This window comes from Homarus americanus, unplaced genomic scaffold (genome assembly GCF_018991925.1).
Source record: "Homarus americanus isolate GMGI-L3 unplaced genomic scaffold, GMGI_Hamer_2.0 scaffold50564, whole genome shotgun sequence".
In the NCBI taxonomy this organism is placed as follows: domain Eukaryota; kingdom Metazoa; phylum Arthropoda; class Malacostraca; order Decapoda; family Nephropidae; genus Homarus; species Homarus americanus.
Window position 1 is genome coordinate 3,819,398 of NW_024715014.1, and position 17,069 is coordinate 3,836,466.

At 34.4% G+C, this 17,069-nt stretch overlaps 1 protein-coding gene across 1 annotated transcript in view; it reads right to left on the reverse strand.

Moving 5' to 3' along the window:
* Positions 1 to 1,979: 1,979 nt before the first annotated feature.
* LOC121853342 (serine hydroxymethyltransferase, mitochondrial-like) overlaps positions 1,980 to 17,069 on the reverse strand; it is a 28,947-nt gene continuing 13,857 nt past the window's right edge. Inside the window, exons 3-10 of the mRNA XM_042347414.1 lie at positions 12,927 to 13,037; positions 12,292 to 12,461; positions 11,485 to 11,689; positions 9,311 to 9,450; positions 7,916 to 8,081; positions 7,547 to 7,646; positions 5,392 to 5,547; positions 1,980 to 5,021 (exon numbers count right to left, since the gene is read on the reverse strand). Of these exons, the coding sequence (XP_042203348.1) occupies positions 4,783 to 5,021; positions 5,392 to 5,547; positions 7,547 to 7,646; positions 7,916 to 8,081; positions 9,311 to 9,450; positions 11,485 to 11,689; positions 12,292 to 12,461; positions 12,927 to 13,037 (1,287 nt within the window). The 3' untranslated portion in view covers positions 1,980 to 4,782. The remainder of the gene's footprint in view (positions 5,022 to 5,391; positions 5,548 to 7,546; positions 7,647 to 7,915; positions 8,082 to 9,310; positions 9,451 to 11,484; positions 11,690 to 12,291; positions 12,462 to 12,926; positions 13,038 to 17,069) is intronic.

Below are 17,069 nucleotides of genomic sequence, written 5' to 3' on the forward strand. Positions count from 1 at the left end.
TCATTGCTATATTGCCTGTTATTTTTCTTTGAAATCAGGGATGTAGTCAAAGAAAAGATTTCTATTACATTCACCATGCCTTACATTCTGAAGCCCATCATGAAGAATTTGGGTAAGGTTCTCCCATCAGTGACAGTGAAGCTAATGAGGTTCAAGTCTTGAACCAGCAAAATTAGTCTCTTTATTTGCTAACAGATATACAGTACTAAAATTTACACTTTTTTGTGTGTTATCTGTAATATAAACCAATAATAATCCACAATTTTAAACACTGTTAGTTCCAACTTAAGCTAGGGTGAACTTTGCACTTGACCCAAGCTCCATTCTGGTACTGTACATACAGTCCATGTGTTTTCTATCAGTGACTCCGCTCAGTCCTCTTGCAGCTGTAGCATGTTATTTGAAAGTGAAAGTGGGTCCCATAGGAATGACTGCCCGTAAGGGCTTGAGCTGGAAGACCTTTCCATCGGTCTACCACCACCACAGCTTCAGCTGGTAAACTGTTCCATAGGTCTACCACCCCATGTGAAGAATTATTTTATTTCTTTGTTCTGTATGATAGCTTGGCTAGCTTGTAGTCGTGTCCTCTCATGTCGGTGGTGTGCGACATCACAAAGAAAAATGTCCCGGGTTCACATTTTCCATCCCTTTCAGGATTTTGAATACTGTACATGTATTTCAATTAGATCTGCCATATTGTGTCTTGTCTGAAGGGTTGTTAGTCCTAAGGTCTTCAGTTTACTTGGATAATCAAAATGACATAGTTCAGTAATCTTCTTAATAGCTCTGTGTTGCACCTTTTCCAGGGATGTTAAGTCTCTCTGGGGGTGAGGTTTCCATGCCTGTATCCAGTAATCCAGATTGGGATGTACTTGAGATTTGTACAGTTGAAGAAGCATTTTCGGATCTTTGTATTCAAAGGTACGCTTTATAATTCCCAAATCTCTATTTGCTCTTCTCACTGGTGGGGGCCCATATTTGTTGCTGCCGCCTTCAGTGAATGATTTCTCACACTGCTTCAATTTATCTTTATCAACAGTATCCAGGAGTGTTATTACCAAAATAGTTGTAATACTATCACACACACCAATTCATAATCACATAATATCAACAATTGTAAACCAATCAGCTGATGAGATACCTAGCCCACCAGCTCTGCCAGTGACTAGATAAAACTGTAGTGATGTCACACCGGTGAACTCTAGGAAATGGTGAATGATTAATAATGTATAGATTATTAATTATCATACTTACATATTCTGTAATCACACTTGATTGCATTACTAAGTGACTTACATCGAGATATGGTACAAACTGTACCTCACAGGCATGCACGCCCATTTGGTTGTTCAGAATTGAACCTCGTAGCTTTACTGCCACTGATGGGAACCTCACCTAAATTCTCCACCATGGGTTTTGGAACAAGTGGCACTTATGCGACATTTCTTTGACTATATATTATGGTCGTCTTCATCTTCCTCACCAAACTTGTTTTCCAAAAAAGTTGTGAAAATTGGGAACCTTTTTACAACACCACCATTACATCATATTTTGACCCGAATGGACAGTTTTTCAGTTGGTGGTGACATATGAAGGCCAGTAAATGGCATATTGCATTCTTAATTGACATTTATAAAACATGAACTGACTAATATAGCAACAAATGACACAAGACATATACTTTGATTTCGAGCATTCACTGTGTTGTGTCCGATGAATGCTTCAACTCAAAGTACTTAATATGTCTTCTACATAATTTGTTGCTATATTTGTCAGTTCATGTTTTACAACTGTCAATTCAGAATGCAAAATGTTATTTATTGGTCTTCATACGTGTCACGACCAACTGAAAACTGTCCATGCAGGCCACAAAAAAGAAAAGAAAAAAGATGTTCTGTATTCCTCTTAAAATAATGCCTCTCTTATCATGGACAACACAATCTGTAAAACAAATTTACATGGTTAAATAAAAAACTATATAATAACAACCTTTATTACACAATTCACATTATGTAAAACAATATTCATAGAAAAATTGAAACTGAGTATGTCAAGAAGGCACTTTCATTAACTTCTATAGCAAATGTTTTTGTAAATTATAAGGACTGGCAAAATAACATGACAGTAGTGGTGGATGTGGAGTGAGTGCATTCTTGTAGTAGTAGGTGTGGTGAAATATTCGTTGAAATAGTAATAGCAACAGTGGTAATGTTGTTCACATGCAGAGGAGTTAAGGGGGAACAAGAATTTCAAATAAAGTATAACGTACACCAAGTATTATCAAGATGTCAAATTCAAAGCAATGAAAAATACACATCTACAGTTTAGTTTCCTTATGGTTTGTTTAGTCCAGTTCTGCAGTGCTATGTAGCTCCTAGACAATATATAAAAATACAATTTAACATCGCTTCCCTTATGAGTAATTTGTCATACACAGTAAAATAGATCTCATACTGTAGCAAAATCCTGTGAAAAATTACATGAATTACAAAGTCCCTAATACCCCAACTTCTGAGAAATTCTCCAGTTTAAAATATCTTTCAATTATCTTACCTTGAAATAGTGAATCTATTTCACAAAGCACTTGTCTCGTCTTGTTTAGTCATACACTTGTATACTGACTGACGTGATTTGGTTACGGTATATCGAGCTGTTCTGCCAAGGGCTGGACTCTCCTGCTATTGTTAGTTGTATATTCTTCCCCATATTTTTGGCTAAGTGCCTGGAAAGACTAGAGGTGGAAGAATGAGTCATGACTATCTGTTAAGTGAAAAGTGGCCCAGTAAAACCTTTGAAAGATATGGTTTAGACGATGAGAGAGTTAGATTACACCAGCAGCCAACGACAACAGCAGCAGCACCAAAGTCCTAGGAAGCAGCTGGGGAGGAATATTCCCTGGCTTGTTCCTGAAGGTAAAGTTTGCATGAATGACTTGAAAACAAAGCTTTCAGTGGGTTTTGGATATGAACTTGCTGAAGAGACATGATACTACATTGTGCAAAGTGACAGGAATAAACTAAATCATCTGACCCACTTTGAAATCTAAAAACCTCAAAAACATTATAGACAGTACATGGTGCACTAGAGAAAACTTAGCAGTTGTTTGCTATAGACAGTACATGGTGCACTAGAGAAAACTTAGCAGTTGTTTGCTATAGACAGTACATGGTGCACTAGAGAAAACTTAGCAGTTGTTTGTCAAGAATAATAAAACTGGCATAATTTTGGGACCTTATTGTGGCTGGGGAATACCAAATAGTAAATCACGTTTCACGTAGTGGATGAATAACACTTAAACGAAAGGAGACAGAGTGCTGGATCTTAATTCTGGCCATCTTCCATCACCATAGACTTGCAAGTGTGAAAATTGTTAATGAAAAGAAACCAAAATGAAGAGATCAGGAGATGAAATACAAAAACTTTCGTTTCCTTATACAAAAAAGAATCTTAATTTTTAATGCATAATCAAGACTGTGCATAACTCAATACATGCTTGTCTTTTTTTTTATTTACCCAAAATAGCCATTGCTCACTCAATTGTACATATTGTCTACACCACTCTGCAATATAACAACTGATTGATGCTAAGTGACAATTCTAATTTTAGAAATTTACAAATTTACTGTATTTCTCACTTTTATAATGGCTACAACCCTTGTTCCAGTCAGTTAGTGGCTACAACTGTGTCAACACTGTTCCTGTCAGTTAATGGCTACAACCCTGCCAATACTGTTCCTGTCAGTTAGTAACACTCTTCATCAGGTCCAACAGAGTTAGGTTAGAATGAAGTAATATTGTTGAACAGAAGGGAAAGATTTACAAAATCTGTCATATGGACACAAAAATTTTTGAATTAACAGTGTGGGCAAGAAATAACCGACACATTGCTAGTTACACAGTACATAATATATAAATGTATCAATTACTTTAATTTATGATCTCTTATTAAAAAAAAAAGACACCTTAAGATAATGATCCCAACTTAAAAATAATAAGCAGTTAACTCTGACAGTAAGAAAAAGACTAGAACTCTTGGCACAAATACAACATCTATCCTTATACATTAATACCAAGTGGTGTGAAATTCTCTTGATAACTAATGGATGATTTGACTTCCAAAACTTTACATTAAAAACACACACACACACCAGCCAGCATATTCCTCCAGCCTGGCAGATTATGGTCAAGGTATTAATAACAACAGACACAAATATATATATATATATATTCAGGATTACTACAGTATATGCCAACCAACAGTCTTCCATTACAGCAAGTTATCAAAACTGCACATCAGACACTACAAAGTACTTATTGTGGTAATATTACATTAACACACAACTGATCAGTACTGAAACTTACCTGTTTAAATAAAATTGCGATGCAGCATTTGACACTGATAATGGAGAAACAGCTTAAAAAAAGAATTAATACAGTAACTCCTAATTCTTTGTAAGTATGTATTCTGTTGGTGCAAAAAACTGCACAAAAATTTTTGTTGCGCAGTTTAAAAATGATTTAAGCCTTATTAAAAGCAACTTTACTCTCTCACTACCTCTCAGTCATCTTTTGCCATTGTCAAGATTACTGCAAAGTATCCAGGAACTGAATCAAATTCTTTTGTGCAGAGGAGCTATGCAAGTATTGTTAACAGGTGATACAAGTCACAAAAAAGAGATAAATGAAGGGCATTTAATGGTGAAGAAGTCAGTGTACCTGGTCATCAAGCTCCCACTCGCTGGATTAATGTATCCATCATTCACCACATCTCCAGGAAATGAATTAGTGGTCATCAAATCCAGGCATTGGGAATTTCAATGAAAATTCATTAACCTCTGCCTGTAGTGCTTCAACCTTTGCCTTAATTTCTGCATCTTTTTCTAGAGTTTCTTTGAAGTCTGCAAGCTTCTTTCCAGACTTTTCCTTAGCCTCAAGGGCAATGGCACAAGCTCGATCTAAGAGCTCAACGACGTACTCAAATTCTTCATTTTTGAAGTTACGGGATGTGAGTGCTGGGGTTCCTGGGAAAGAAAATAACATAACAGTTGATGTTAATTTTAATTAATTAATCATTCCACCACTTATCAATTTCATGGGGTTGGTCTGTTTTTTGTTAATTTATTATGACCTTCATCGTCCAGTGATAGTACAGGAGAAAACTGCCATGCACAGTAGTGTCATACTATGCAGCAGAAGTACATACTACTATATACATTGTCTAACCTACCCTGTACTGTACTCTTCCCCACTCTGTGGTCTCCCCCACCCTGTATTCTTGTCTATTCTGTCTTATCATCCACTCTGTACTTACACCCACCCTGTATTCTTGTCCACTGTCCTCTTATCCACCCTGTATTCTTGCCCAACCTGTATAAAGTAATGTATACTGACCTAGCCTGAGGCCCCCAGGACTTAATGCACTCTTATCACCAGGGACAGAGTTCTTGTTGACTGTAATATTGCACATGTTACAGATGGTCTCAACTCTCGCACCATCCAGGCCTTTAGGTCGAAGATCCACTAACACCAAATGGTTGTCTGTTCCACCTGCGAATAAAAATATAAAATGTTTTAATGTACCGTATACTATACAGTACAGTACTGTGGTAAGCCTTTTTTTTTTAATCTCAAACAAGGATGAGGTTGCTGAGTTGTACACAAAACACTCATAGATATCAGCTAGAATTTTCTGTTTTAAGGGTTTAGCTTTGCACTGTAAGCCACCTGACACTATCGGGCTAATTGCTATACATTTCCAATACAGTATTCACCTGCCCTCAACTTTCATAACTCATTTACCTAATCTTATCATCTGAACCTTCAACTCCTCCAACTCGTTCCCTCCACAAGGTCACACTCCTGCTATCTGCCATCTCTACTTATTTTAATATTTTTTATCTCAAACTTCTTTAAACAGAATAATAAAAGTTACAGAACGTGGATCACATGAAGATTAATCCCACCAGCTTATTTTACCTTAAGATTAACCACTAAAATGTTATCTGCATGGGGTTAGGATTGGATAGGTTAAATTAAGATGGGTTAAGTAAGGTTAGGTTAGGATAGTATAGTAAGGGTTAGGTTCAGGATATTTTAAGATAGGGCAGGTATGGTTAGGTCAGGATTGGATTAGTTAAATTAGGATAGGTTAGGTGAGATATGGATAGGTTAAGTTAGGTCAGGATATTATAGGATAGGTGAGATATGGATAGGTTAAGTTAGGTCAGGATATTATAGGATAGGTGAGGTATGGTTACATTAGGTCAATATTGGATATGTTAAATTAAGATAGGTTAGGTTAAGTTAGGATATGATAGAATAGATCAGGTAAGGTAAGGTTAGGTTAGGTCAGGTCAGTATTGTGTAAGTTAAATAGTGCATCAATACTTTAAGTTAGTCAAGACTGGGTAGATTAAATAAACAACAGGAAGGGTTAAGTTAGCTTAGGTCAGATTAGGTTACCATTGGATAGATTAAATTAGTATTGGGAAGGAGAGCCAATCAGTCACACAAAACATTGGTAGTACTATAATGATCCACAACCACTCTGTCTGACTCGACAGTCTAGAGATAAGCTCAACCCACTCTCTCATGTCCTTATCTATTTACTATGTCCAGATGAAGTAGCTGATGGGCTCATGTAACATATGTACAATACAGTACTGGCTATAGTGATACAGGAGTACTGCACTTATATAATTTGATCTTACCAATAGTTTATTAACAAAATGGTTCCTGTATTTTTTGTATTTCTATTTTTTTTTTACGGGGATTAGCCCACCCAGGGTCTGGGGGGCGAAAAAGTAATAGTAATAATAATAATAATATAGAACCATAAAGAAATACAAAAATAACAAAAGATCAAAAGTGAGAAACAAAATATGTACTGTATGTTGTGTAGTCAATAGTAAGAGAAGCAATGAGACCCTGCAATTGTATGTAAATGAGGCAGAAAGTCAGATCAGCAACCTGGGACTTGGTCACAATTTTCGTGATGCCATGTGGCAGCAGGGTCTACCATAGACAACACATTATGCTTCCAATATCTTCCCAGGCGGTAGTACCTCCCTGTTTGGTAGCTGTACCTGGTACAGTACATATTTACTGGTGAGCAACATTAGCTATATTATAGTCTGATGATTAACCTACCCAGCTTATTTCACCTTTTTGATTAAACACACTAATGAAAAACAACCTATGCCCAAGCTTATTTCACCTTACAGTTGACCACAGTAATGCCAACCTAACCTATCCTAAACTAAGCTAATCTAGCCCAACCTATCCTAATATAAGTACTGTAATCCAGTCCCCTAACCTTACTTAACTTAAACTAACCTAGTCCAACTTGACCTAGTCTAACCAAACCCAACCCCCCCAAGGTAGCAATAGGTTGCTAAATCATAAGGTAAAATAAGCAGTTTGGATAAGCTTCAGGTGATCCCTTTTTCCTACCTACATAAGGCTGATAAAAAAGCATGGAAATTGGCTGTAGAATAATGATGATGATTATGATAGATGAAAAATAAATGGTAGATAAAATACCTACCAGAGACCAAGTGATAGTCCCGCTTTATTAGACCATCTGCCATCGTACGACAATTGCTCATCACTTGCTCTTGGTACTTCTTGAACTCTGGGGTGGCAGCCTGCAGCAATGAGATACTTTTTATGATGGACATAACCCACTATAGTAATTTACATTGTTTGGCATGCATGCACAAAGTCGGTACCCACAATCTTTGCCAAAATTAGTCAAATCTTCACATTCTCTGTTTACTTCTATAAGTAAATCTTTGAACAGTATAACACATTAACTGTGAGCATTAATTCATAAGGGTTTTACTAACCCACGGAACTAGAACCTAATCTAACCTAAACTGTCTAAAAGCTATACTGTATTACCAATATTTCTAACCTGTCTAAGAGCAATGGCTACACCGGCAATAGCGTGGTTGTGGGGTCCACCTTGCAGGCCAGGGAAGAGAGCCGAGTTGATGCGCTGTTCTAAGTCATACATTATTGGCTTGCCTGTCTTCTTGTTTACAGACTTTACTCCACGACGGAAGAATATTATACCAGACCTGCGACACAAGCATCCTTTATAAAAAAAGCATTAATCTTTTTATAAATTTTTAATTATCCTATAACATGGGTAAAGAAACATGAGAAACACCTGACTGAATTATTTAAACACATGCTGTACATTAAAAATCTATGCACTGTACTTCCACTTTAAAGTACTATACAATATGTTCAGTTTGGTTCCATCATATCATTTTCCTTTACAGTAATCCCGTGTTTTTTGCGGGTTTTTTATTGCGGTTTTGACCATTTGCGCCATTTTCGATATTCCCTTGTGCGGTGCGGCAAACAGACGCCACCCTTTCCCACCTCAGACACCCGCTGCTCCGAGAAGCCTCAGTTCACACGTGCCTACCGTACTGTGAACGGTACTGTGATTACCTCTATTGTTTGTCCTCCCACGTGCAATCCACATGGCTTCCGGACGTAAGCCAGCCCCATCAAAGGCAAATATTACTATCAAAGACTCTTAAAGTGACCAAGAGATCAAGAATAGTGATGACCTTAACAGAAAAAAAACAGTTTTTGGTGGCCACAGGTACAGTGATTCCTAAAAGAGTATTCGCGGTTTTGGCTTTTCGCAGGGGTTTCAGGAACATAATTCCAGCGATAAACACTGGATTACTGTATATCTTAGATGGGATCTTCTGTGAAATGTTTTTTTATATATAAAATTTACATCCAGTAAATTAGAGAAAACAATTTCCAAAATAAGATCACAAAATTAACTAAACTAATATTTCTTGAAGATAAAGTACTGTAGTAATGGAAAGACTAACATAAAAATGAAAAATGAGATGCATAAACAATGCATGAATCAACCTCCACATATTACGACTCCTGAGGGTTTCAAATACAAGTATCCTTCAAGATACAAATTTCCTAAACTGACACCACTATTTCAAGAAATGAAAGCTTCCCTTACTTATACAAATTTAGGTCTGGATTCATTCCTAAGTTTACTCTAGTAATGTGACTGCCACAAGTACACAAACATCATCACGGGGTAAAGGAACTATTTGAGGCAACTGTACAGTCAGCCAAGTGGAAACCGACAAAATGTTTCGTTATACTGTATGGAAATATCTGGAACCCTCACCATGTGTTTACTGTGGAGGGGCTTCCACATGTCCCCATACACTAAACATTTTGTCACAGTTTCCACTTGACTGACTGTACATCTAATCTTTATAGAATAATACCCTGTATACTAGTCAGATTACTGTACCTCGGTCCCCTTAATGTTTTGTGAGTGGTGGTTGTGACAACGTGGCAATACTCAAATGGTGATGGGATTAAATCAGCCGCCACAAGACCAGAGATGTGCGCCATGTCTGCCAACAGAATGGCCTTCACTTCATCTGCAATCTAATGAAAAAGGAATGGATTACATTGTCAATTCTTCAGTAAATTTTAATCCAATATATATATATATATATATATATATATATATATATATATATATATATATATATATATATATATATATATATATATATATATATATATATATATATATATATATATATATATATATATATATATACATATATATATATATATATATATATATATATATATATATATATATATATATATATATATATATATATATATATATATATATATATATATATATATATATATATATGTATATATATATATATATATATATATATATATATATATATATATATATATATATATATATGGCATTGGCATTAAGTATCTGAGGAGGAACTGGAATATGCATGCAGTACTGTACTGATAAAAAGACTCAGTCCAAACTACTGTAAAATAAAGTTAAAATAAGTAACAAAATAATGCTGTCTATCTATCCATATCAATAATGTTATTTTTTCTACCATGACTGTCACATGTAGCCTCTCACTACAGTAACACACATCTCACAACACAATAAAATCTTCTTATACCGTACAGTACAGTTGTCCCTCGATTAATGAACACAATTGGTTCCACAGAGTCGGTTGTTAACTGAATATATTATTTCAATGGGATATTGGGTAATTGGTTCCAACTCACAGAAAAAGTATACAGTATATACAAAGTACTGTATACCGGTAATAGAATTAACAAACATTAAATATAAACAAATTAAAGTATTGTACTGTACAGTATACTGTCCAATAAAAGATAAAAAACAATAGAATACTGTATTTTAACTTACTTTGAGGTGTGTATGTCGTATTCCCGGCAGCTTTGTTTACATATCAAACAGCTGATTGTAGAGGCAGTCGATGATGACATGCCATATTCTTTACAGAGTGCATTGGTTCTAATGCCTTCTTCATGTTTCATAATAATTTCAGCATTGTATATTATCGATATGTGAACTAAATTTCAGGATGATCAATAATTTTAATGTAAAAATGCAAAAATATTCAAGAGACCATGAAACTCGACGTTCACTCCACTGTAAACAAAGTTAAACTGAGAAGCGTTGGTTGGTGATTCGATCAGCTGATTGTCACACAAAAACTGTTCCCTGTACTGTATATGTTAACTAAATTAGAATGACGAATAATTTTAATGTAAAAATGCAAAAATATTCAAGAGACAAGAAACTCGATGTTCACTCCACTGTAAACAAAGTTAAACTGAGAAGAGTTGGTGGGTGATTCGGTCAGCTGAAGGGCACAGAAAAACTCTTCCCTGTACTGTATATATTATCAATATGTTAACTAAATGTCAGAATGACCAATAATTTTACAGTAATATAAAAAATGCAAAAATATTCAACAGCCCAACTTTCTTGACATTTACTTCACTGGAAATGAATGTAAACATAGAACCAATTACTGTATTGGCGAACTAGCCCACCAGCTGATGCGCACAACAAAGCGTGTTTCTCGTAAGGCTGTCGATAATCAAAGTTTTGTTCGTTAATGGAACTGAAAATCCTAATGGGAGCTAATTCGTTAATCAAAATTTCATTAATTGAACCGTTCGTTAATCGAGGGACCACTGTATTTCCTCCCACCCTGTATCAAGCTAGCATACTCGTATTTCGATGCCATAGTGATACATTCTCCTCCTTCACATATTCACTATATACATGGTAATGACAATATTTGGGGATCTTTAGGAATGTATCACCTTACATTACATTTAAGGTGACACATTCCTGAAGTTCCCTAATTACTGCCATGATCATATTTATCTTTAGTTTAATGTAAATCACTGCCACTATATTTGTTAAACATCGCTGCAATATATATGTACGTATGTTTCACTGCATCATCAATGATATTTGCATTGAAACTTGCACTTCAATACAGTACTGTAACAAGTTTGTAAACATTGAACTAAACATATACACACACACACACAAGCACACTTGCAAAGATCACATGTACCCAACCCCCACCACACACACTTTACCTCTCTCATCCTCTTGTAGTCAATAAGTCTAGCATAAGCACTGGCACCAGCAATGATCATTCTTGGCCGGAAGAGACGAGCATGTTCATGGAGTTTATCATAATCAATCTGGCCCGTGGCAGGGTTCAGCTTGTAGGACATTGACTCGAAGTAGATGGAAGTTGCTGAAATTCTTTTGTTGTCCGTCATGAAGCCATGAGTCAAACTGGAATATTGTTGACACAGTATTTGTTAATGTTGAGAAAGAGGGTATTACAGGTTTAGGGGTAGTGTGGATATAATATGCAGAGAGATACCAGTAAGTCTTCAGCCTTAAACTAAAACAAAAGCTGGAATTTACAATAATGAATGAAAAACACTGTGCAGTATGCATATAATAACTACCTGTAATATACTGTACAAAAAAATCATAATGGATAACCAAATAATACCTTAAGATTATATGAGAAAATCAGTTATCAGTGTTTGAGAGCTCCATAAACTTAAATTACATCATGGTGATGCATCATACTTAACTAAGACTCAAAGATGGCAGTTATCTTATTACAGTACAGTATGTACCATGTAATAAGACTACAGAATTTTCAATATAAAAATAATAATTTCAAGGCCTTTTATTAAAGATTAACCTGACTACTATATCAGTTAAATAATTAAACCATTTTCTATATAGTTTTAGTTCATCTAAAGTGATAATATGAGCCAGGTAACTACTAAAGGCAACACCACCTCCCAACCCCCAACAAAACATATCCACGAGCAGAGAAGTTTTTCTGGTAATATCAAGGTCAGTTGATCACTACTTACTGGCCACCCTCAGGCAGGTCCAGACCCATGATGCGGTCATGTGGGTTCAGCAGACCGGTATACACGGCAAAGTTAGCTGGGGAGCCTGAGTATGGCTGTACGTTAGTACCCCAATCTTCTGGCTTCAGACGAAAGGCGTCCAGAGCTCGTTGCTGACATAACCTTTCTACCTGAAAATAAAGTCTTGGAATATTTTATGCTACAATATATTGAAATTATTAGTTCTGGTGAAGAGTGTAATCATCACAATACAGTATTATATTATGGACCATAACATTAAACACTGGACATATATTGAAACTATGGACATAAATTAAAATTGAACTCTACTACCAGTTGCAAAATGGCCAATATTTACAACTCAGTGATAAAGACAATGTAAAAGCTGACATACTGGTAAATACGCTTTGGGTCCAGCCTAATTATGTTAATACTGTACACACCAACAATGATATACTGTGTGCAGGAAAAAATATCCCTCAAAAGACTAATATTGATTATAGTCACAACCTCTCCAAGACTACCGTTAATTTTCAACATCTAAGTACAGTACAATATAAAGTTTATAATCAAGTCTGACACAATAAACAATAATTGAAATACCTGTACTGTAATCAATATGAGTAGTAAGTCACCTTGTCTATGATATCTGTGCCACCGTAGTACCTTTGGCCAGGATAACCCTCGGAATACTTGTTGTTGAGACACGACCCCAGTGCCTCCAGCCCTGAACGTGTGCAAAAGTTCTGATAAAAGAAAAATATAAAAAACATTACTTGTTGATGTGACTCTACAAGCTGGAGGTCTTACTGATGTTTTCTGTGAGATCTGGAAAAAATGTCTGGCCAGTGTGTTCTGGATGACAGCCATAAAAGGTGGTGTAGCTTGATAGTACATACAGTACTGTAAAGTGGTAACATCTGTATCTCTCATATCAGTGTCCTGGGTTCGATTCCCAGCTATGAAGACATGTGAGAAAGGTGTTACCAGTGCAGCACTACCAAAAATAACAGGTTATCTCTAGGTGCATCAAACACCGGACAATAAAGGTCAAAACAAAGTAACAAAAGATTAGACCAAGCACCCAAACATCTAGAAAGCTGAAATGATAAATAATATAGACACAGAAAAGGCATAATGTTATTTGTTTTACAATTTTAAGACCTGAACTTCTGAATGACAGGAAGAAAATATTTACGGTACTTCACAGTACCTATACTGAAATTTTGAACAAAATCCATTTTGCTAATAGATCTCATGTTAACATTCAGAGTACCTATACTGAAATTTTGAACAAAATCCATTTTTGGCCGAAATTACGAAAATTGTAAGTCTATAGTCTAAAGGATTTTTGGCCAAAATACGTTTTCTCTGAACTAAAATTTAATGCCTAACAAATTTTTGAACAATCCATTTTTTTACGAAATGACGAATTAGTCTATATATATAGCCTTATTAAAATACGTTTTCTCTGAACCAGGAAATTTAATGTGCCTAACTATTTACACATCCAGAATAATACAAGCACCAAGAAATGACCTCGTAAACCCATAAGTGGCGAGGTAATTAGCATTGCAAAAGAATTAAAATATTCTAAAAAATCATTTGAATATTTTTCAGTGCCATTTGAAATAAGTTATAATTAAGATATCAAATTTGTTAATAGATCCTTAAGCAGCACATCTAGAAAGTACCTATACTGAAATTTTGAACAAATCCATTTTTTGGCCGAAATGACGTGAAATTGTAAGTCTATATAGCCTAAAGGATTTTTGGCCAAAATACGTTTTCTTCTGAACCAGCCTCTACTGTGCCTAATTATTTGGACATATCCAGAATAATACACAAGTACCAAGAAATGACCCTTGAAAACTCATATGGCGAGTAATTAGCATTGCAAAAGTAATTTCAATTATTCTAAAAATCATTTGAATATTTTTCTAAAAGCCGACGGAATGTTATAATCAAGATATCAAATTTTAAGTTAACAGATCCTTACAGCACATCTAGGAGTACCTATACTGAAATTTTAGCCCAATCCATTTTTTGGGCCAAAAATGATGAAAATTGTAAGTTCATAGCCTAGTTGGATTTTAACAACATGCTTTTCTCTGAACCAGGCCCTGATGTGCCTAACTATTTAAGTACATCCAGAATAACACACAAGCACCGAAGAAATGACCTCAAAACCCATATGGCGAGTAATTAACATTTGCAAAAGTTAATTGAAATATTCTAAAATAATTTGAACATTCTAAAAGCTATTTGAACAAGTTATAAATCAAGATATCAAATTTTGGTTAACAGATCTCACAGCATATTCAGGAGCACCTATACTGAAATTTTAAAATAAATCTATTTTTTAAATGAAGGACAGAAAATTGTAAGTCTATAGGCCTTTAAAGAAGGATTTTTTGGCCAAAACACCTTTCTCCTGAACTAAAAATTTAACAGCCTAACTATTTAAGTACATCCAGAATAATACACAAGCACCAAGAAATGACCTCGAAACCCATAAATGGCGAGAATTACATCACAAAAGTAATAAAATATTCAAAAAATCATTTGAACATTTTCTAAAGCCATTTCAAAGATAACCAAGATATCAAATTTTGTTAATAGACCTTAAGCAAATATCAGAGTAACCATAATGAAATTTTAAACAAAACCCATTTTTTGGCCGAAATGAAGAAAATTGTAAGTCTATATCCAAAGGATTTTTTGCCAAAAATACTTTTCTCTGAACCAAAATTAAACTAACTATTTAAGCACACCAGAATAATACACAAGCACCAAGAAATGACCCTGAAAACCCATCAAGTTACGAGTAATTATCATTGCAAAAGTAATTAAAATATTCTAAAAATCATTTGAACATTTTTCAAAAGCCATCTAACAAAGTTATAACCAAGATATCACACTTTAATAACAGATCCTTAAGCAGCATATCCAGGAGCACCTATACTGAAATTTTAACAAAATCCATTTTTGGCCTAAAATGACGAAAATTAAGTCTATAGCCTCCAAACGATTTTTGGCAAAAATACGTTTTCCTCTGAACTAAAATTTAATGTGCCCAACTATTTAACATATCCAGAATAATACACAAACCAACAAAAATGACCTAAAACCCATAAGTAACAATAATTAGCACAAAGCAATTAAAATATCTAAAAATAATTTGAACAATTTTCAAAAAGCCATTTGAAAAAGAGCAATCAAGATACAAATTCAACAGATCCAAGCAATATCCAGGAGAACCTATACCGAAATTTTGAAAAAAAAATCCATTTTTGCCGAAATACGAAAAATAGTAACTCAAGCCTAAATAATTTTTGCCAAAAAATACGTTTTCTCTGAACTAAAAATTTAACGTGCCCAACTATTTAAGCAATATCCAAATAATACACAACACCAAGAAATGACCCGAAAAACATATAAGCGAGTAATTACATTGCAAAAGTAATAAAAATATTCTAAAAATCATTTTAATATTTCAAAAAACAACAAACAAAACAAAAAAACCCAAAAAAACAAAAAAACAAAAACAAACAGCCGAAAATGAAAATTGTAAGTCTATAGCCTTAAAGATTTTTACAAAAAACTATTCTCTGAACTAAAATTTAATGTGCCTAACTATTTAAGCACATCCAGAATAACACACAACACCAAGAAATGACCCTCGAAAACCCATAAGTACGAGTAATTATACTAAAAAAGTACTAAAATAATCTAAAATCATTTGAACATTTTCAAAAAAGCCACTCTGAACAAGTTATAATCAAGACATCAAATTTGGTTAATAGATCCTTAAAGCACATTCAGTACACCTATACTGAAATTCTGGAACAAAAACTCATTTCAAATGAAAATGACGAAAATTGTAAGTCTATAGCCTTAAAGGATTTTTGGCCAAAATACGTTTTCTCCTCTGAACTAAAAAATTTAATGTGCCTAACTATTTAAGTATACATCCAGAATAATACAAGAAATTTTCACCCTAAAAACCCATAAGTGGCGAGTAATTGTATTGCAAAAGTAATTAAAATATTCTAAAAATCATTTTGGAATATTTTCAAAAGCCATTTGAACAAGAGAAATCAAGATAACAAATTTGGTTAACAGATCCTGGGTTAGAAATGACTGAGGAAAATTTTATACTGAAATTTTGAACAAAATCCATTTTTGCAATGAATGAAGAAAACGTTAGTCTATAGCCTAAAGGATTTTTTAATAAAATATGCTTTTCTCTCGAATTAAAAATTTAATGTGCCTAACTATTTAAGCATATCCAGAATAATACACAAGCACCAAGAACACCTCGAAAAACCCATAAGTGGCGGCAATAAAGTATTGCAAAAAGTAAATTAAAATATTCTAAAATCATTTGAACATTTTAAAAAGCCATTTGAACAAAGAGTAATCAAGATATCAAATTTTTAGTTATTAGATCTGAAGTAATATTCAGGAGTACCTATACTGAAATTTTTGAACAAAATCATTTGGTACGAAAGACGAAAATTAAAAGCCCTGAGTAGTCAAAAGGATTTTTTAACAAAAATACGTTTTTCTCTGAACTAAATTTAGCGTGTTAACTGCTTAAGCACATCCAGAATATATGTACCAAGAACACTTGAAAAACTCATAAGTGGCGAGTAATTAGTATTGTAAAAGTACTAAAAGATTTCAAAAATCATTTGAACATTTTCTAAAGCCATTCAATAAGTTATAATCAAGATATCAAATTTCGTTAACAGATCTCATAGCATATTCAGAGC